The sequence below is a fragment of the Plutella xylostella genome, chromosome 4 (genome assembly GCF_932276165.1).
Source record: "Plutella xylostella chromosome 4, ilPluXylo3.1, whole genome shotgun sequence".
Classification (NCBI taxonomy): domain Eukaryota; kingdom Metazoa; phylum Arthropoda; class Insecta; order Lepidoptera; family Plutellidae; genus Plutella; species Plutella xylostella.
The window spans coordinates 265930-288324 of NC_063984.1; the positions used below are offsets into that span (position 1 = coordinate 265930).

The 22395-nt window shown below is 43.9% G+C and overlaps 2 protein-coding genes across 2 annotated transcripts in view; one reads left to right on the forward strand and one right to left on the reverse strand.

Annotated features, from left to right (window-relative positions):
* LOC105384795 (neural cell adhesion molecule 1-A) overlaps positions 1–22395 on the forward strand; it is a 258015-nt gene that overhangs the window by 68150 nt on the left and 167470 nt on the right. The window contains exon 3 of the mRNA XM_048630715.1: positions 3117–3252. Coding sequence (XP_048486672.1) covers positions 3117–3252 — 136 coding nt within the window. The remainder of the gene's footprint in view (positions 1–3116; positions 3253–22395) is intronic.
* On the reverse strand, positions 370–21131 carry LOC125490698. Its single transcript, XM_048630719.1, has 3 exons — positions 21127–21131; positions 18203–18206; positions 370–2062 (listed from the first exon to the last, which is right to left on the reverse strand). The coding sequence occupies exon 3, from the start codon at positions 2040–2042 to the stop codon at positions 1104–1106; it is 939 nt and encodes a 312-aa protein (XP_048486676.1). The 5' UTR covers positions 2043–2062; positions 18203–18206; positions 21127–21131; the 3' UTR covers positions 370–1103.

Consider the following 22395-nt stretch of genomic DNA (forward strand, 5'->3'; position numbering starts at 1 on the left):
TATAAAAAACTAAATCTAACAGGCGATTGTTAATATTGAACAGCGAGTTATGCTGAGAAAGTGCATTATAATTTAAAAAGTTACTTGTTAAACATGCTAAATTATCATTGGAAGGTTGAATTTGCATACTATTGCTAATACTGTCGTATTCCCAAGTTGCATAGGTGACATTAAAGTCACCCATAATTAAGAATAACTCATTAGTGTGGGAAGTTATCAGGTTACTAGCCCTATCATAAAAGGAAGACAATAAGTATTCGTGTTCATTATTGTGAGGAATATATGTACATGCTATGTGTAAGTGTGAGTTGGAGTTACTTACCTTCGAAGCAATAGGTATACTGACCCATAACTCATCAGCCGGCGCTGGCGCACACCAATCCCGCCGGATTGCAGGGCACAGCTCACGGCGCACCGCCACTATCACGCCGCCGCCTCGCTTTAGACCAGTTACGGACTCATTGCGATCACTACGGAATACTACAAAGCGATCATCGAAATACTCACTACTGTAAAAACCTTCATTCAACCATGATTCAGTTATGCAAATTACATCGTAAGAACAATTAGAAACGGATGAGAAAAAGTTGTGAGATTTTGTCCTAAGACCTCTTACGTTCTGATAATAAATCAATAAGTTACATTTTGTACTCAACATTAGAACAGAGATAAAAAAAGAACCTATAGTTAGTTAACACAGAGATGCACACACTAAAGTTTAAGTAAGCAAGTTTATTTTTAATTAAGTACACTTGTAAATAGAAAAGTAGTTTTTGTTTTTGTATTGACCCCATTTTGTTTAAGTTATGGATACGGGTAGTAGCAATATTGAGATACACAACTATTAATTGTAATTTGTTTACACGGTACAATACATTTATACAACATGACCTTGATTGTCTTGACGATTGCAAATTAATTTGTACAATGTTACATATCAAAGTGAACAAAAAGTGAGGCTTATGAATATGGTAACAAAGGTGAATATTGCAGTACATAATTATACTCACTAGTTTTAGCAGTCGAACATGATTTATAGATATATTACCCGTGATTATGATAATATAATAATGGTGACAGACAGAGTGAATAGAGATTAAGAGTCAAACAATTTTAACTAAATCTTCTTCAGATAGTATAGGGAAAGGCTTCGAGATGTCGGTTTTACGTAAGAAAATTTTGCAATCGCGGGTGTAGATGTACTTGTAACCAAGTTCTTTACCTAGGCGTCTTGCACGGCCATGCAGCACCTTGTTGTGGGGGGCTAGGTGCTCGTTCACGAAGATAGGCTTGGCGGCTCCGTCAATGCCGGCATCAGCAGTGGTCAAGCCTCGGCGCACACGGACGGCAGCTAGCATATCGCTTTTCCTCTGGCGTTGAGAGAATCTGACTATTATATTTGGGGGAGGTGTGTGGGGTGTAGGTGTGCTCGTACCTTTGTTTGAGTTATTAGCAGGTGCATACCTACGAACCCGGTGAATATAATCAACATCTGTTTCTCTCAGCGTATACCCAACCTTGACTGCTATGTTTTGTAGAATGGTCTGAAGATTTTCTCCGCTCAGCTGAGGTATCCCAGAGATTTCAAGGTTGTTCATACGTGACTGTTGGTCCTTGAGGCGCAACTGTTGAGTAAGCTCTCCGATAGTTGCGGTGGTGGTCGTCAGTTTAGCTTCGATGGAATCAACCCTGGCGTTGGTGACGTCTTCGCGTTGTTTTATGTCGATCAACTCAGCCGCGAGTTTACGATGGTCCTCGAGTAGCAGTTTGTTGGTGGCCTGTATATCCTCTAGGCGACTTTTAATAGAGGTAAAATCCACGGCGATTTTTTCGAAGTCATCAAATCTTGAGCTTTGTTGACGTAGCAGTGTAGTTATGGACTTCAGTTCTGATTTGAAGTCCATTTGGTCCTCGCGCTCCATACTTTCCTCAAGCCGCACTCGCTTATTGACGCGGACAGTAGTGCTTCCAGCAGGTTCAGTGAGCGTCGATAAGTCTGGACTCGAAGATGTTTTAGTAGCGGCACGGTTGGTGGTATTCATCTTCAGTTCATGTGGGTAGATATAACGGTCGAACTCAGTATCACAGGAGAAAATGAGCACAAGACAGTAGTTGGCACATATGATATTGAACCTTATAACCACACGCGATAGGATTGATTTTACGATAAACACTCGACAGTAGGACAGTAACACGTCTGCACTGATCGATGTCTCCGGATGAAAAAATTATGCAAAGATACAGTGATATATTATTATGTACGTAAAGATATAGCATGTTTATGAGAATGCATTCCACATACTTTTAAATATTAAAACAAAGTAAACCCCGTTTAAACGATAAAAATCTCCTTCATAAATGTTATCAAACTCGTACATACAATGTATGCAAAAGCAGCGGCATTACGAGTATGTAATGTTTATGTATCCTGTACGACGCCGCCTAGAGGGGTCACTTTAGCTTACAAAAAAATAACTAACGCGTGCTATCGTGCAACTGATGCGTTTAAAATAACAAGAGTCGTGGTTAGCACAGCGGTGCTTAAAAATTTTTTTTTTGTAAGCTAGAGAGAGCTTTGTAAGCTTTTTTTGTAGAGAGTGGCCCCAGTCCTCGTCTCGCAAGTATCAAGTAATGTATGTGAGCTGCGTCTCCGGATATCGAGGACATTAGTATGTTCGCCACAGCCGTTATGAGATTCCACCACGCGATTACATTTTTCACGGAAACTTATATTTGCTAAACAACAGCATTGCTGGAACATGTAATTGAAATAAAGAATGTTAGTTATGTATAATTTTGTATTTCTATTGTTAATTATTATAAATGGTTACTGAAACATGTTTAAAATTAGTAACAGTTGTTGGAATTTTCAACTTTACATATGGACATAACAAAATTTAATTACATTATAAACTTCTTCTTCTTTGGGTATCATCTCCTATCGGCTGTCGGCAATCATCTGGCTTATTCTTTCCTTCGAGACAGCTGCTCAAATATTATAAACTAAAGGTCCAATTCCAAATCACGCTGGACGTGCAAGCCTTCAACTAAAACCCATTTCTCCCCATTACATTTTAAACCTTACACCCACTAACTCTCGTTCCATTCCTCCTCAGCGGGCGTGCGCACGGTGGAGGTGCAGGCGGTGGAGGGCATGGCCGCGCGGTTCCCCTGCGACCTGGCCTCGCCCAACAACGACAAGGTCTACATGGTGTTCTGGTTCCGCGACGACGCCGGCATCCCGCTCTACAGGTTAGTGCAGCCTGTATAACGATGTGCAGATGGGTAGGAAGTACGAGATGCCCTATGTATAGGTATTTAAAACGAAGTATGGTGTGTCTGATAGCGAACCAACGATTTCCATGAAAAGTATGCCTACTTATAAATTAGTAAAAAAATAAGGCAATATTTTAGCATCCGTTTTCATAAATTGACAATCACAACTTTCGTTTGAGTTTTTGAACCACGGTCATCATCAGCCAATAATCATCCACTGCTGGACATAGGCCCCTCCCAAGGAGCGCCACAACACTCGGTCCTCGGCCTTCCTCATCCAACCACTACCCGCCACCCGCCTAAGGTCGTCAGTCCAGCGGGCAGGAGGGCGTCCCACGCTGCGTTTGCCTGTTCGTGGTCTCCACTCGAGAACTCGTCTACCCCAACGGTTATCGGTTCTTCGGCAGATATGACCAGCCCACTGCCACTTCAGCTTGCATATTTTGACAGCTATGTCGGTAACCTTAGTCCTCTGACGGATAACCTCATTTCTGATACGATCCATCAGAGAAACCCCAAGCATAGCTCTCTCCATAGCACGCTGAGCGACTTTAAACCACGGTCGCAAATCAAGAACTCCAACAGGTATTTTATTTTTAATGTAGGTAGATCCTACTTTTGTAAGTAAAATGCATCAAGTATACGCGATTTATCACTGAAAATAACTGGTTATTCATCCAGGTCTTATAACACCTGTATAGTGCAAGTGACATGCACATTGCACATCGCAGGCTACAGCCGCTGTGCAGGACAAACAACAATTTATATGTATGTACCTACAGCTTCATTGTTCAAGAACAGAGCCACAAACCAACTGTAATTGTTAACTCAACTATGAAATTAAACACGTACACAATTTTTGCTCAGACGCACACAATCTAGTATTACAAAGCAATTTAAATAGCCAACGCGGTAGAAACGCTCATTAAAATAATCCTTGCAATTAGTGGCCGGAGACACCGCTCGCGTAATTACTGCACATTTCATCAGCTGGTTGTGCCGACATGCTCGTGATGAATTATGAAGTTTGCTGAAGCCCGGAGCCGGCGGCGGCGGCGGCGGTGGCTGTTCCCGCGCCGGAGCGGTGAGCAGGCCTGGCCGAGCGTCACGTCTTCAAACATCACAAATCAAATTATTATTAACAGATTATCTTGCCAAGACGTCGCTTCATCTTATAACGATTGAAGCATAATGGCTATGAATATCAAAAGCAGTCTCTGTGTAATGGAGCTTTTACTATTGCGAATTAATTTTAATCAGCCTCTTTGAAGTAATTTCAATTTTCAAATGAAAGCCGTAATGTGCCACAATTATACGTAATATAGATCGAGCGGAGATAAGCCTTTGTTAAGCCGTTATCTTCGTGGTCGTGGAACAATGGGGCCGCAGCCACTAAGTTTTGGCAATTCAGGCTTAGACAATTGAAATTCCTAGCGCTATCTCACGAAAGTCTTCAGTGCAGGGACGGGCAAGCGCGGGCCGCGGCGCACCGGGCCGCCGCCGCCGCCGCCGCCACGCCACCGCCCCGCCACCGCCCCGCCGCGCCGCCGCCGCCGGCGGTAGAATAATTAATTCATACAGCGGAGACGCGCCCGAATGTTACTCGTATTTTCGAATGCAAACTTTATAAACTTGTTGTGTGCTACTTTCGCAATATAGTACTCAGCGCGGAAAATTAAGTTAATGAATATGTGTATTTTGCTCTGGTAAACTTTTGTATCAAGTACTTTTACGCTTCGGGCGAGTTTCTGCATTTAGTTAATGTCAGCCTCGCTCTTGTTACTGTGGTAGTGGCGGCCGGAATGCTCCGCGTTATTGGGGATGTGTCGCGGCGGTGGGTTCACCTTTACCTCCCATATTTCACAACTTACAAAATGGTTCGCCGAATTCAAGATTTTTCTTTCAGATTGCGCTAAGGCCACAGAAAATATGCGTCTCAAGGGTAAACCCGTTGTCCCCTTTAAATTTATTCAATGCGGAAATATTTCATTCGTATAACAGCTTCATTGTCTAACTTTATGATTCCATACTTCCGTGTTTATAAAAGTTGTTATCGCGCAGCGGAGATGCCCCGCGAGGTGTTGCCGCCTGTTCATTACATCAGCGTAAATAATTAAAGAGCACAATAAGCCGCGCGCCCTCTCGCGGCAACTTTTCGAATTAATTAGAACCGCCCGCGTCCCCGCGTCACCACCTCTGGAACATCGCGGCTAACTAACTCTCCTATCTTCCCCGTATCTACAAAAGGTCGGACAAAACTTTAATACGCTTTAAAAGTTCCCGAATATTTCACTGTTTTAGCCACTTAAGACAAATTGCTTTGCCCATTTAGGGTTTTTTCTCGATTCGCTTTTTCCTCGGTCGTAACTCGTAATTTCACCGTCGGTTGGCTCATTGCTCGTGGTGAATGCGGAGCCCCGGCGCGGCGCGGGGCTGCACGGCGACGGCTGGGCCGTGCCAAGTCTCGGCGACTCACACACCGCTCAAGAAGTTCCAGCTCAGCACATGCGGGCGGCGGCGGCGGCGGTGCGAGAGGAAAACACTTCCGAGCTTAATTAATGTTCTTATCCGAGCTAAGTACCTCTAAATGAAACTTCTTCGCTACTGCTCAGCTCATGCACAAAACTATTGTGGAACACTATGTTAGTTCTGATTAAATAGAACTGAAAATTACAGTGAATTATAACATTATAGCCGTCCAATTTATTAAGCCACCTAAATCCTAAAACAATTAATCAGTCAACTCCAAAACAATAAACAATAGTTCCCGATGGAAGCTCGTGATTTTGATTCAGTAATGTGAACAAATCTATAGATGGCAATAAAAGTGGACAGTGATAGAGGTAAACGCTCGTAAATCCGCTAGTATTTAACATGGACAAGCGGAGTGTATGATACTGCGGGGCTGCGGGGCGCGCGCGGCGGCTAATAGATAAACTTGCCGGCGGTTCAACGAACGGTTTTTCTATTGTTGTGTTGTCGGATTTCGGCTTATTAACTTTTACGTTTGTTCGGAATTGCGGCTTCCGCGGGATTTGTTCTGTTTCTTCTGTTTCTATTTAAAGAAGTAGATATTTACCCATGTGTTGTGTATTTTATTTACGTCTATTTTGGGTTTAAGTATTTTTATTGGAGGTAATATTAGCATCGTTTACAGATAATGCGTATATACTTAGTACAATAAAACTCAATGGCAAAGGTTCAGTATTTACTATTTGTTAGTAAAATACAGACAGTGCAACGTATACCTTACGATAAGTAGGTGCAGACCAGCTCGCAGGGCAGGCGTATTTTGCGTGACTTGTCACAGTTACAGTTACATCGCTATCTAAAGGCAATCCTACTGGTTTACTACCGAACGATTACTTCTAATAAAAAGGTAGAACAATCAGCAACATGTAATTTAATTTTTAAAAGTTGTTACGGTCTTATTTGTGTCAGCCTGTAAGAAATTGATAGTCAAAGCTCTTTCCACAAGTGTAATCATTTAGTACAAGTTTTGTTATGAATATACATAGGTAATGTGAACCAATAATGACCAATGTCATAACCTATTGGTGGGCAAATCGATTGTTTCAGGTATTATAAACTCCTCCATTTAAACATACACAGACCTACTTAGTATTCCCAAATGAGTAAAAGTCACATGTCGGGGTCCGTCGTTTGTCGCGCGGAGACGAATGCGCGGTGCGTGAGCGATTCCGAGCGATTAATCGCCGCCGGTTAAACACACCTGCCGCCGCCGCCGCCGCCGCCCGCCCGCGCCGCCGCCCGCCCAGCGCCGCCCGCCCCGTGGGCACGCAGCTTTATTATCATCTCATTACGTTTCAAACTACGTTCAGTGGAGTAGTACGGAGTAGAGAAGACCAGCTAGGTTCCATACAAAATGCCTCGATCCGTGCCTGGACGAAGCGGCACATTGGGTATCCGCTATAGGTAGTTTAAAATAATAATTATGCACTGTGTATATGGTCTATACGCTTTGCCACAGCTGCTGTAGTCTAAGTAACAGAGATTCTTGCAATAATAACGGATTAACTTTGAGTGCAAATGGTCAGATACTGACTGGAGGTTACTGACCCGAGACAGCTTCGGGTTATATGCCTAGTGATGTAATATTATGCTGAATTGAGGCAGTCTGGCTGCTCAGCGAGGTATGAGTCGATTAGCTGGTAATATCACGCGGACACATTCATGCTAACAGATAGCTTAATGCGCTTCATTATAATACGGATTAGACTAATCACTCCATTGAGTGCCGATAGCTCCTTAAATGAATTAAGAGTTAAGTGATAATTAAATTGGTAGGATGTAATTGCTTTTCGGGTATGAAATGCAAGTCAATGCAAACTACTTTTTAAGACTAGTTTTCACCTCTCACCGAAAAAGTGGGATAGTAGTTATTCGTTTGTCGTGTGTGTCATGATTCTCTGTGTATGACAGATGAGCTGGTACAGTAAGAGTAGGTACTACGAGAGCATTTTTTCAATTGAAAAATTATTTTATGGTTATATAGAGTTAATGCCTTGAGTCATTTTTAAATTTACAAGTAATTTTATTAGTTAAGTTTAGTATTTGATTGTTCTTCCATTTTAACGCCATAAACAGAGTGGACGGAATAGATGGTACTTCGTCATATTAAAATAAAAACTATTTAACCGCCATTTACCTATGATTTGTTGTTATATTCGATCATTTTTACTCACGGGTACGTACATATTATTTATTTATTTCAAGCCTAGTTACTATTTTCCGGTAGCAGCATTGCATTTTTCATCCAGAATTTAAATAAACAAAAAGAAAATTGATTAAAATATAAAAAAGTTTTACCTTCGTTGGTTCTCTTTTTAATTTCAACTGCTTTTTTATACGAAGCACTTTCGAGAAATTGCTCCATGCATTTCTACTTTTAATATTACTTGGCCTTTCACTCATGCTTAGGGTTCCGTACCTCAAAACGTAAATTGGTTATCATTTTGCTATAAGTAATTTTGCCACCAGTTTGTCCGTCTGCTGTCAAGACCCTTTTATCCTGGGAAAGGTTGGAGATATCGAGTGGTTTACACTCACTATTAATTATAACATTGAAATATACAAACACTGATTACAAAACGCATAATAATGATGCTGTCATGAAATTCGAAATTCATAGTGTTTCCCGTTAACCTAAAAAATACACAACACAGTGGGCGGAAAGTTTGAGAAGAAGACATTGTTAATTAAATTAAATTAGTTAAATTAGTAACTGCTAACCCGCATATTTAGCTTTGTCATTGCTATCAAAGGCATGATTGGTGGTAAAAAAACTGAAATATTTAAAGTTTCCGAACGGAACCCTTTGCACGCTAATCCGACTCGCACTAGGCCGGTTTTTGTACACCGCCGTCATATTAATTACAGATATTGGATTTTATTCACAGGAAATAAATAAAACTTTATCAGCAGTAGTTGCGGTGCCTACACACAGGGTTATTACTGGCAATGTTCAATTACCCATTGCTTTTACGAAATTGTATTGCTATAGTGATAGAGGCGACAATAGATTGGCAAGTGTTTGATGATTATGTTGGTCGTTAGAGTACAGTCACGTAGCGGGAGGTTTGTTTACGATAATTTGAATAGAGAAGCTCCATTGTAACATTGTAACGGCCGCGCCGCCCCGGGCAGCGGCAGCGGCGATGAGCATTCACTAATAACCACCTCCTACAGGCTATTTATGTTTGTACTGGAGCGGTCTTGCAAGCAAATGAGTAGAGAATATACTACCGATAATAAAAGAAACATAAACACTTTACGTATCATTGTTTTATACTTATGTTCCTTTGGGTTATTGACAGGTGCATTTCCACAATTTGTTAGGTTAATGTTCAGTAACAGGGAAAAAAAACACTTATGCTATGGAAACGTTTAGAAAATAGCTTAGGGTGGAAACTCCAATATTTTCATATTTTATGAGATGTCCAAGAGGCGAAGAGTAACGGATTTATTTTCGTTCCCCGGAAGTGAGCATAAGCGCATGCGACTTCCGGTTTGCACCGGAAGTGTAGGGAGGCGAACAATGACGTCACGGCGACGGAAACGCCTTGTGTACCCTCTTTATTGTTCCGTCTGTACGTGCATAGTTAATTCTGTTATTTTGTTAATGAGATGACGAAGGCGGGATTACTCGTGTGGCGTCGGCTGCCTACAACTTAAGCTTTATTAATTCTGGAATGTTCGTTGAGGTTTGCGGACGAAGAGTCGGCTTTCAGTTCGTTACGACGTTTGCGGTTCAAGTCACAAATGAAGTTTACGTTCCTAACGACGCAACGGCAACGGCTGCATTAACTTATATTCTGTTGTCTAACCAAATTTAGAAAGAAGTCATAAACCACACTACTTATTACTCTGACGTTTGTAGGTTACAATAAAGAAGAAAAAAACAGGGTGATTTTCCTGGCAAGTGCCTACCAACGACGTTAGAAACCACAGGCTTGTAGATCCTCAGATAAGTCATCTATAAACACAGAGGAAATGGACTTATATGAATATTTATGAGGCATGTATTATGTATTTCAAAGGTAAAGCAAACATAATCTGACGTACGTTACATCAAACATGTGCTATTAATACCTGTGTTCGTTATAACGTTTCATAAATAAACCTGCTTGGAGTTCCCGCGTGCGTCCACCACGCGTGTGCGAGCAGACGCATATATGCGTAAGGCATGAAACATGAAACACAACGTTCCTTGTTATAAATAAACCATATTTATTAACAGCGTTAATTGTAACTTGGCGATGCTGGGCCTTTACATGCGCTGTACAACTGTTCTGTTAACGGTGAACTGACGTAGTAGGCGGGCATTTGAAACAGTGCTGTGATTTACTTACATACTGTTCACGACGAAATACCTAGGCTAAGAACAATAGAATAAGTGTAGTTTATGAATAACATGTATCATAGAATAGTCTCGTAATCATAGTTTGTAAGTTGTAAATACTTTGATATTATTGGTTGAGTTAGGTATCTCACCTAGTCAGCTATCGGTTGCGTGACTAATTCTGAGTACTTAAGTAGGGCTATTTTGGTACGCAAATTGTCATTCAGGAAACAGAAGAGGAACAATAAAGAACACTGGAAAACCTGAAGGAGACTTTCAAATACAGTCCACCCCCAACATTGGTACTTCGAACCGGATCAGAAGAAACATTGGTCCTACGAGACGGATCAGAAGACATCGAACCTTCGAGAAGCCGGATAAGAAGAAAGAAATTGGCAGACCTACTGAACATTGGTCTATCGAAGAGTCGAAAACGGGAATAAAGAACGAACATGCCGGTTACTAGAAGCCACAGTAGCCGGAAGGAAGAGCCCAGTACCGCCGAATCAAACACGGTCTGTACGAGCAACACCACGACGACTATGGGAAGCGGTGCGACTGAGACATCCACCACGACCATGTCGGCGGCGAACGCAAGCGCTACCGGATCACAGCGCCCTGTGACGCCGCCACCTCGAGAAACGAGCGTGGTCACTGTGGTGTGTCAAGTCACATCGCAGCCAGCTACCTTACGGCCCCGGTCACATCACTCGAAAGTCTCCCGCAAGAGATTCTTCGCGGAATTGGAGGCTAGGGAGCTGTTGGCCGAGGCGCAAAAGAAGGAAGCACAAGCCGCCACCGAACTAGCGAAGGTGAGGCTCATGCGGATACAAGCGGAGGACTCGTCCGATGAGGAAGATGAAGAAATCATCAACAAGAGCGAGCGCATCGAGCAGTGGGTGCAGGAGCAATCCTCTAAGCCCCGGCCCCCTGCTCTCGCACTCACAGGGGGCCATGCAAGAGGCTCGTCCCCCGTGAGGGGCCAGACACAGGCCCCTCCCACCCCGTGGATACCTACAGAACCGCCACGGGTCGTCGAGGCGCCGCAGTATGAAGAGCGCGCGCCTCCCGCACGTCAGCAAGAAAAGTCGTCGAGTGAAGACGTCACGCAGCTCGCCGCACTATTGAAAAGTGTGCTGAGCGGCTGCGGCTACAGAGAGCCGCCACGGTACATTCAAGATCTACCTACGTTCAACGGAAACAGCAGCGAGTGGCTACCGTTTCGTGCGGCCTACCATGAAACCGAGAAGCACTTCACGAAGATAGAAAACGTCGCCCGCCTGAGAAAAAGCCTGCGTGGGGCCGCCCTCGAAGCCGTCAGCTGTCTACTAATCAGCGATCCGAACCCTGTCGTCATAATACAGGGCTTGGAACGACGGTTCGGGCGGCCAGAAGCACTCATACTCAACGAGCTCGACAAAGTGAAGAAACTACCGAAGTTAGCTGAGAGCCCACGTGACCTGTGCATCTTCGCGAGCAAGCTGGCCAACATCGTAGCTACGATCGAAGCACTGAAGAAACCGCACTTCCTCTACAACCCGGAGACCGAGCGCACTGTAATCGAGAAGCTCACACCGATTCTTCGTGACAAATGGTATGAGTACAACTTCACGCATCATGGTGAAGAAGCGAACCTGAAGAAGCTCTCTACCTACCTGAACCACGAAGCGGACAAGTGCGGCCCATACGCCGCGCTCGAGCAGATCGACAACAGCGCACCTACACCTGTGAGTGCGAGGGAGAAAGCTGCGAAGAAGACGACGGAACGTACCTACGCCGCCGAGAAAACGCACAAGCAAGAAGAGGACGGCTGCCCTATGTGCAAACAGGCTCACAAGTTACCTGAATGCACTAGGTTCACCGAGAAGACGACTGACGAGCGCTGGGAAATAGCGAAGCAGAACAAGATGTGCTTCCGCTGCCTACGTAGCACACATCGCCGCTACTCATGCAAAGCGAAGCCCTGCGGTGTCTCCGGCTGCAAACTGAGTCACCACAAGCTCCTGCATCATGAAGCCGCGAAGAAAGAAGAGAAAAATGAAGAGGTTACCGCGTCCACGACGGAAAAGCCGACTGTCGCTGCGAACAACAGCGAGCGTCGCCGCGCTTACCTGAAAATAGCGCCCGTGGTACTTACTGGCCCACACTCCAGTATTGATACCTACGCACTATTCGACGAGGGAAGCACCATCACGATGATCGAAGCGGACGTGGCCAACTCTCTCGGTCTCGACGGCCCCACGGATCCGATGTGGGTGCAAGGAGTCAGCGGCAAAGAAGTTCGACACTCGAAGAGCAAGAAAGTCGACTTCACCATACGGGGCAAGCACGCACATGAAGAATTCAAGCTTGAAGAAGTACGCACAGTCGAGAATCTCGACTTCATCACTCAGACGGTAAAGAGAGAAGAAGTCGACGACTGCAGCCACCTGAGCGATATTCGAGAGGAACTTGCCTACGAGGAGGCATCGCCGAAGCTGCTCATCGGCCAGGACAACTGGGACTTAATTGTCTCGAGGGAAGTCCGAGACGGCCGCCGTGACCAGCCTGTGGCATCTCGCACACAGCTCGGCTGGGTACTGCACGGCTGCCGCACCACACAGAGCAAACCTGTGAACTTCTGCGGGTACGTCACGAGATCCACAATGGAGAAAATGATGAAACACTGCTTCGAACTGGAGTCCCTGGGCATCGAAGCGAGAAAACCGACGACAGATCCAGAAGAGCAAGCCACGAGAAAACTGGAAGAGGAAAGTCGCCGGCTGCTCGATGGCCGCTTCGAAACTCGGTTGCTATGGAAACGAGAAAATGAGAAAATACCTAACAACCGTGAAGACGCACTGAAACGACCCTGCAGCTTCGAACGCAAGCTCGACCGTGACCCCGACCTCAAGCAGAAGTATGAAGAGCGCATGGACAATATGCTGAAGTCCGGATACGCCGAGCCCGCCACCACGCTCCCGACGCAAAACAGAACGTGGTACCTGCCGCACTTCGCCGTCTGCAACCCCGAGAAGAAGAAGATAAGACTGCTGCACGACGCCGCAGCGAAGTCACATGGACGCAGCCTGAACGACATGCTGCCGACCGGCCCCAACCTGCTTCAGTCGCTTCCTGGGGTGGTCATGCGGTTCAGGCAGCACCCCTACGCAGTCAGCGCGGACATCAAGGAGATATTCATGCAGATACGCATCAAGGAGTGCGACAGAGATGCGCTGCGCTTCCTCTGGCGCAGCAACCGGCGGGAGGGTACACCAGACGAGTACCGCATGACGATCGTCATCTTCGGCGAATCATCGTCACCGTGCACGGCACTGTTCATCATGAATAGAAACGCCAGAGACTTCGCCGACACGCACCCCGAGCCCGTCCGAGCAATTGAGAAGAATCACTACATAGACGACTACCTGCAAAGCTTCACGTCGGTGGAGGAGGCCCAGCACGTCACGAAGACAGTCAACGAGATATATCGACAAGCGGGCTTCGAACTACGCGGATGGGCATGGAACGAGAGACTACGCCACCTCATCACCGTCCCCGGGACAGCTACGATCGACATCGGCGGGAGCGAAATAGAGAAGACACTCGGCCTCATGTGGCACGTACATGAAGACAATTTCGGCTTTCGTCTTAACACTCATAAGACGCCGGCTGAGGAGCTACGAGTGGACCGTCCGCCGTCGAAACCGCCGCCCGCGGCGGCCTACTGGAGAATGCAACGAGCAGACGGCAGCGTGAAGGTCACCCTGGCCATGGTGAAGAACAGAGTCGCGCCAATCAAGCCTACGTCAATACCGCGGCTGGAACTACAGGCTACGGTACTCGGGACTTGCATCTCGAACACAACTCTATCGGAACACGATTATGACGACATCACGAGAAGAGTGTTCTGGAGCGACTCACGGATGGTGCTGGCGTGGATACGAGCTGAGCCACGCATATTTAAAACCTTCGTCACTCACAGGTTCGCTGAAATCGAAGCGTGTACGAAGAAAAGCGAGTGGAGATGGGTACCTACAGCTGAAAATGTCGCCGACGACGCAACTGGAGCCACGCCGGACGACTTCGACCGGCCCGAGTTCCTGCGGCATTCTGAAGAACACTGGCCCACGGAGAACAAGGAACCAGTACCCAATACCAGCGACGAAAAGAAGAGCAGCGCCGTCGTGTCGCTCGGACACACGTGGAAGAATGCACGACAGCAGGAGAGCACGACAGCACTGGAGGCAAGCTCAACAGGTGGCAGAGGTGGATGCAGGAGTACCTACCGCTACTCCAACACCGGCGGGAGCCGCACAGCACCGGCAGCCAACCGAACATCGGCGACCTGGTCATCGTGTGCGGCTCGAACAACCCGCGCAACACCTGGCCCCGAGGACGAGTCACAGCTGTCTACCCAGGGAAGGACCACATCGTGCGAGTCGTCGACATCACTACGAGCAACGGGCACGTGCTGCGTCGACCAACGAAGAGGATCGTCGTGCTGCCAGAATAATCGCAAGATTGCGACGGCGGGAGAATGTTCACGACGAAATACCTAGGCTAAGAACAATAGAATAAGTGTAGTTTATGAATAACATGTATCATAGAATAGTCTCGTAATCATAGTTTGTAAGTTGTAAATACTTTGATATTATTGGTTGAGTTAGGTATCTCACCTAGTCAGCTATCGGTTGCGTGACTAATTCTGAGTACTTAAGTAGGGCTATTTTGGTACGCAAATTGTCATTCAGGAAACAGAAGAGGAACAATAAAGAACACTGGAAAACCTGAAGGAGACTTTCAAATACAGTCCACCCCCAACACATACGAAATAACTAACCTTACTCGTTTCTGAACATAAGGTTGTTTTGTTTGAATCAATATTCTAACAAGTACATTCAATACTGCGAATACTGCGATGCTGCATGTACGGAATATCGTCCGCAGCCGTGCGACAGCGGCTCGGCACTCGCGTAACAAAAGAAAATCGTCAAAACATCCGATTAAACCCTGTTCCCGGTGAGTTGAGCAAATTGGCTTGGTTACCATGGCAACGAGCGCGCTCGGCGGCACGGACGCGCTCTTCGTTATCGCGTAACACACGGCGCAACACGTCGCGTGGCGCGGCGCGCGGCAAGTTGCGTGTCGCGACACGCAGCGCTCGCGAGTGATGCCAGTAACGAGCTGACTGTAGGATTTCGATGCACGTTTGATTTTTCAAATGGTTTTGCGTATTTTTTGAGTATTGAAGGATGACTCTATTGCCATTATCCTACATAATTGTAGATTGACTGGTATAAAGTGCTATTAACTTTAAGTCCACCTGATTGTAAACTACAACACTACATTAAATGTACAAATTGTGTGATAAACGAATACATATTTTTTAAATTATGCTTCATTATTTGTTTAAAACGTTATATATAACGTAAAACCTTATTCAAATTACTAACGGCACTTCAAAGTGTGGTTCAAGGTAAACATGTTTGTAGTTTTGTTGAAAAGTGCGCGTGGCGTAGACGAACCTCTCGAGTCGTCTGCGAAGTTGCTTCATTACTGACCTCAACGCGGCAACTTCTGCACTCCACTGGAGGGCCGCCACGGTGTACATTCTTAAGCAGTTTTGTTGAGGTAAAGATATTAAAGATATTTCACAGAAGATTATTATATCGACCTGTAGATACTCCCTAGACATGCTATTCATAATTACACAATAGGACTTACAAGAGCTACGAGTATCTATCTAGATCTAGCCTACTCGAGTGACGTATGGGCTGTAGGTTCGGTACCATGAATATCCTCGTCCGGAGCACCTTGCCTAATTATTTCACTTTAGAGATAAACCCTAGCCCAGCTCTCGACCCAGCTGTCGGGTTTGCCAACAGGGTTAGAAGAATAATTGACACCTTTTAATAGTAAAACGAAGTCGCTTCTCTTTGTATTTTCCTATGCATGCTTATATATTTTATTGCATTCGTGCGAAGCCTGAGCTAGTTGCTAGTCCTATCTCAAGTTAAGTTCAGACGACAGACACATAATACCGGCAGCCGCTATCGCTGCATCAACAATCGACAATCCACTCTACGTTCAAGAAGCAATGCAATCACTTAAACAACTAGCAGTACAGTGAGTGAACAATATGCAGGTGGAGCCGGCACATGCTCGGGCTTAATCTAAAAGTGTGATTGCTGCGCGGCGGCGGCGGCGGCGGCGGCGGCGGCGGCGGCAATTAAAGTTGCGCCACATCCGGGACATTTAAATTAGCTTCGTACTGTTGCAAGTTTTTACTTCGAAGCTCCGTTTACTTAACCCGCTACGGTTACCTGCGGGTGGAGTCCGCTATTTTAATTTAAACTGAAAAAAAAGGAGTTATGTTTTTGAGGCTTATTTGTTTTTCTCTACGTTGATTGTAAAACATTTCGACTGATTCAATTCGCATTTAGTCCCGTTTTTTTAGTAACGAATCTTTTAATTGTTACTTAAAATGTGTGTCTACTTCAGTAAATAATAATAGGAAGAGAACAAAAAGAGATAAAAGTAGAAGAAAACAACCACTACAAAGCTCTGGCAGAAAATTACAGCAAACAAGCGGCAGAGCTTGATTTTTGGTGACCCACCATTTGTTGGTGGCGTTCGGGTTGTTTATATGTAGCAGAATGGTGGCGGAGCATTAGCAACTGGGCTCAGACAAATCGGCGAGCGGCGACGGCGCAGCTTTGTTCCAGGGTTTATCTAAATAGAATATCTTCCGACGGGTCATTGAGTAATCGAGAACTGTCTTGTGTGTGTTGGGTATGAGAAACTGGTTTAGGACTATTTGTTTTATGACAATAAATACATGATACTTATTTTATGATAAAGTATTCATAACAAGATACACATTTAATAAGATTATATCGCGTTTTTCTAAAAGTCATATAACTAAAGTTGTTGTATTAGATTGACCCTCTCAGTCACCCCCTACCCGTTGGTCCACTATTCACGGGATACCCTGTACAAAGTAAACTGAGATAAATTTAAGAACTTTCTCCTTCACAAAAACAATAATATGAACTTTGATTTGGACCGTAGTTACAACGTCGAAAATAAATTTGAAGTCAAAGATTAACCTCACCAATTTATGTGTGCGGCGAGATAACTTTTTTATTTCCCCTCCTCGAGGAACATGAAATATTATGCATAAGTTTTCAGAATTGCCAATTTTCTTACAATATTCGCTCTGCCAAAAGAGAGTTTGAGATATACGGAGGAGCTAGTTCATTACCTGCACGTCTCCGCCTCACATCGCATCGCATAAAACAAATGGACTTTAGACTTTAGGATACGTATATCTAGGAGTTATTCCGCTAAAAGTTGAGGCTTTAGATTAAACAACACTCGGTTGTTTCCATTTTAGTTGCAGAAAGTTCCGAGCCGGGAAGTGTTCCACGGTGTGGTGCGAGCCACGCCACACGCGCACGCGCCACACAACTCCACATTCACTGTTTATGCTTTTATTAATTACTGGCTTTTAGTTTCGCTCTAAATTATTATTTTCAACAAAGTAAATATGTTAGCTGCAGTGTGAGTAAAAGTTGAAATAAAACAAGCGCAGAGTGGTTATTTAAAATAATAAAAAACTGGCTAAGCTTTATTCTTGTGTTGCCGATTTGATTTTTTCCTGAATATGTTTTGAAATTATTGACAAAATCCAATGTTTTGCATCACAGTGACTGAAAGCTTTGATTTTAATTGAAATTTTGATTTTGTAGAAAACATTTGAATTAACTATAATAACTCTAGGTTTATCTAGTAATCTAGTTCGTACAAATTCATAATTAAAGTAGTACTTATTAGTAAAGCAAGTACTTATTAGTAAGCAAGTTTAAAGGTATCACACACAAAGAACTTCATTTCGGATACTCGAATAATTATTAGCAATCACCCCACTTGCTTGTCTGATCGATAATTAACCGACACTTAACTTGTTCCGTTGCTATGGAAACCGATCAATAGCGCATTGAATCAAGTATTAGCAGAAAAACTTCCCGCAAGTACCGACTAATCGATTTACGAACTAAACTTTAGCGAAGTCGGGCTTCCACTGCTTGTTTTGTTTTTTTTTCTTAGTTTGTTTGTTTTAAGCTTAAATCTGATAAACATTTTTATAGAGATTTCGTTGCATGTTATTTTCCACGGACCTCTTGCTCTTGACTTTTAACGAAAATTTAATCTAATTAAATTTAAATTTAATGTAACTAATATTATAAATGCGAAAGTAACTGTGTCTGTCTGTCTGTTACTCTTTCACGCCAAAACTACTGAACGGATTTGAATGAAATTTGGTATACGTACGGTCTAGACCCTGGGAAAGAACATAGGCTACTTTTTATCCCGTTTTGGAATAAGTGCATTGGCACTTAGGATACACATCTAGAATCTAGATGTGCACGTTTCCTCACGATGTTTTCCATCTCCGTAAGAGCACGTGGTATTATTGTACTTAAACTCCTTGAAAACACAATTGAAAGACAGGCCAGGATTCGAACCCACGACCTCTCGGTTGAGAGGACGAGGCCTTATCCATTACGCCACCACCGCTCTATATCATATATCTTCTTAATAATATATTGTATTGTTGTAACGTGGATTCAATTATATCATTACTACCAAAGCAGTGAGTATGAGAGTGGAGTGCCGCGGTGCCGCCGGTGTCGCTGCGCCGAGATTTCGTGGAATAACAATAATGTCGCCGCTTTGTGCCGCACAAAGAGAACTCAGGTATTCACTCCTCGGACTTTAATTGAAATTTTCAGTGCCGTTTGTACAGTGTACGCCATTGTACGTCACTCATCTCCCGCGGCCATTCGAACTTAACCATCGATTAATAAATAAGTAATCTGTAGGTTCAGTCAAATAAATACAAAGTTTGATTCAGAAATTATTCATAATTTATTAAACTGTTATATTATATCGATCGTGTTATATTTTAAATATCCTTAATACAGAATGTCTTGGTGACCTCAGAATGTTTTATCTTCACCGTAAGGTAACTGGTAATGTGGTGTAAAAAACCTTCTGTTGCAAGGAATGGAAGCGGTACCCAACCCAACTGAGCTACTCGTACTTAACTTACCTTCCTAGTTCCTTACAGTTGTATAGTTGGAGGTTCCTGCTGCAGCTGGTTGGCTGATGATGCCCATAAACCCAGTAGTCATCCACTGATTTACATAGCCTCTCATGACGAATAAGATTATTGTTAAATACTCTGAACCCACTATACGTGCGCCGGCTGTGGCAGGTCGCGGGTGTTACAGAAATAATGGCGGTGCATTATTGCTCTCGGCCATTGTGTATCGAGCGCTGCATTCTAGGATACACTCATTTTAATAAACCGATCACGATTTATGTTGCATTGTTAGACGCTGTACCTGGTTGGAAATTCTCACCTGCTCGCCTTTGCAGATGCATATTTTTAATTCAAAAAGGGATATTGTGTTTGATTGATCAAAAATTATATTATTTGTATGTTTAATACTGTTAGGGTCGGGTAGGATTAATCTGGCTACAACACACTTGAATGAACAAAAAAAATTTTCCAGTATATTATTGTTATTTTTAGGTCTTTTAAATTGTAGCTTTACCTGTATACTTTATGCATAATTCAAATACCTAATTACCTATTGAGCAATATAATGATAATAATGAGCTCCGGCCGCATCATCAGCAGTCGCACCGGAAGCGCCGCCGTCTCGCTCGCACACCGGAAGCGCCTCGTCCCCGGACAGGAAATACGTACTTTGTCTGCGAGATGCTTATCCAGATCATTCAGTAACGAGCCCCACGAGCGACTTCACTCAGATACGGAACTTGTGAGTTCGGCCCCGGGAATTAAATAAGCGAGGATAACTTTTTAGATGACGTATACGATATACCGAGCTTAAATGAAAAACAAGTTTGTAATATTCATTTGTATATTTAAAACATTGAGGTAGGCATAGAAAATATATCTTTATAGCTGATCCTTTAACATAATGAGATTAGAAACTTCCAGATATAGATGCGCCCTGAGGCTCGTCAAAGGAAACATGAACGAACTCTAGGCTGTTGCCTTTCAATTTGTGCCTACGTTGCCTCGCAGAAGCGTCCCACGTTTTCTTAAGACATAATTATATCATCATTAAAATGGGTCCTTCTCTCGAATTTCAGACATGAATGAACTAAAATTATAATTACATAACTTACTTAATACAATTATAACTGTATATCGTATCACTTATTAGTCTTATCATATTGATCTTCCAAACAGCCTTCATCCGCTAGGGTCATCCGTCTGCTGTCATCATCACCGCCCCGCGTGACCCTTCCTGGGGCAAGAGTCCAAGTTGAATGGGGCATCAGTCGACTGTCCGCTGAGACAAAGTTGAGCTTCCGCCGCGGGATAGCGGACTCTGTTGTGAGAGCTATCGGTCAAACTCAAGTGTGGTAAAGGACGAGATTTGATGCTTAGATTAGCTTGTCCGGAGATAGTTGAGAATAACCCTTTAGTTTGGCTGCTAACCGCAAATTGATATCTCTGTCGTTTATCTTTAAGTTAGATTTGATTATGTAATCTAGGTACTAGATTTAAGATTGGATTTATTTAAAACAAACAATCATCAAAATAAAACAGGAAACACATATTGCGCAAAAAAAAACAACTTGTAAAAAGTAAGGGTGAAAAACAAACAAAGTACTTGACGCAACAAAGTACTCGCACACAAAAAAAAGATAAGACAATACCCCTTAGTTAAGTTATTCCACTGACCAAACGTCCGTAATTCGACCGAAACGGTTACATTTTGTTGTGTAAAAAACGGTTTTTATTGCCGCTGCCACGCGTAAAGGATGAACCTAACTATCTGTACTTGTGTACTTGCAGGCAAAAAGGGCCCGCAGGGAAATCGATGGAGCATCCTTCGGAATAAACAATTTGTTTTGCCGCCTCTTCGCTACATTTTTTAATCCTCGCAGGAGTTTAATATCACTTGTGTAGATGATTATACTAAACAAACGGAGTTTTATGTTGGCGCGAGCAGTTTATGCGTGTTCCCGCTTGATTGTTTCCAGCTTTTTACAGTTTTTGTGGTCGGCAGTAAACGCGGGGCAGCCGACTGTTTATGTCTTGTTCAGGACGTGGAAAGCTACAAACAATACACCCATAATGCTGTTTCAGTAAGATTAAACGAGTAGCCATATTTTTTTTCAAAAAAAATGTGATCAGAGTGTTATGTGATGAAGGTATCCATATATTTGTACAGTGCGGGTCGTGGCCGCGAGCGTGACGCCTGCGCTCATAACTCAGCGCAATAATAGCCGCGAAATCCGTATAGCGAAATGTTTGACGTCATTTATCTTGTGTAATCCCTTTCCACTTGAAGGCTCAGGTCGAAGCCCTTCGGATCCACAAACCGAGATAAACTACTAACATGAATAGGCTCTCCGTACGGTAATGCGCACCCGCCCCCCGCGCCGCCCCCGCCCCCGCCCCGCGACCCCCGCGGGACCCGAATTACGAATTAATCCAAGCACCTATTAATTTAGGCTTTAAGGGCAATTGAGTGCGATTGAAGTGCCGGGAGTGGCCGTGGCAACCTTCAATACTTGATGAGAACAAAATCGGCTAAATTGAATGCTCGTTAATGGTCGCCCTTTAATTACTTGGCTTTCATTTGAATTAGGCCTCTGTTTATGTAGATGCGGGTGTACGGTGCAGCGGGGGGAGGGGGGGGGGGGTGACGGCCGCAGAGTCAAGGCCAACGAGTGCTTAATTACCCCCCGCGGGGACCTCGACTTACTGCTGTAATTAAATATGTATTCATTCACGCTATTTTTTGAGTTTCCGTTATCATATTGAAATTGACCAAATTAATTTTGTACACTATTGAATAGAATCTAAACATTTACTTAATACATAGGAATACAGTAAATTTGTGATTACATTCTAGTATTGATCAGATACAAACTAAATCACGCCGTTTTGTACACGAACAAAAAGAAAATATATTCACAAAACGTAATCAAGAACGAGCTACGAAATAGACCACAGAAAGAAAGGCCGTATCCAAAAGGAAATCTCGTGACGGAGGCAGTAAAAAAAATAGTTGGGCAATAAGAAAGTTGAGGCGCCGCTGAATCATACTGGAAATTGAAAGTGTAACGCCTCGCGCTGACAGCGCCCGAGCACGAAGCACGCACTGTGGATGTGGTATTAGACCCTTGTTTGCCAAGTACCTAAAATGCATGATCTCTATGAA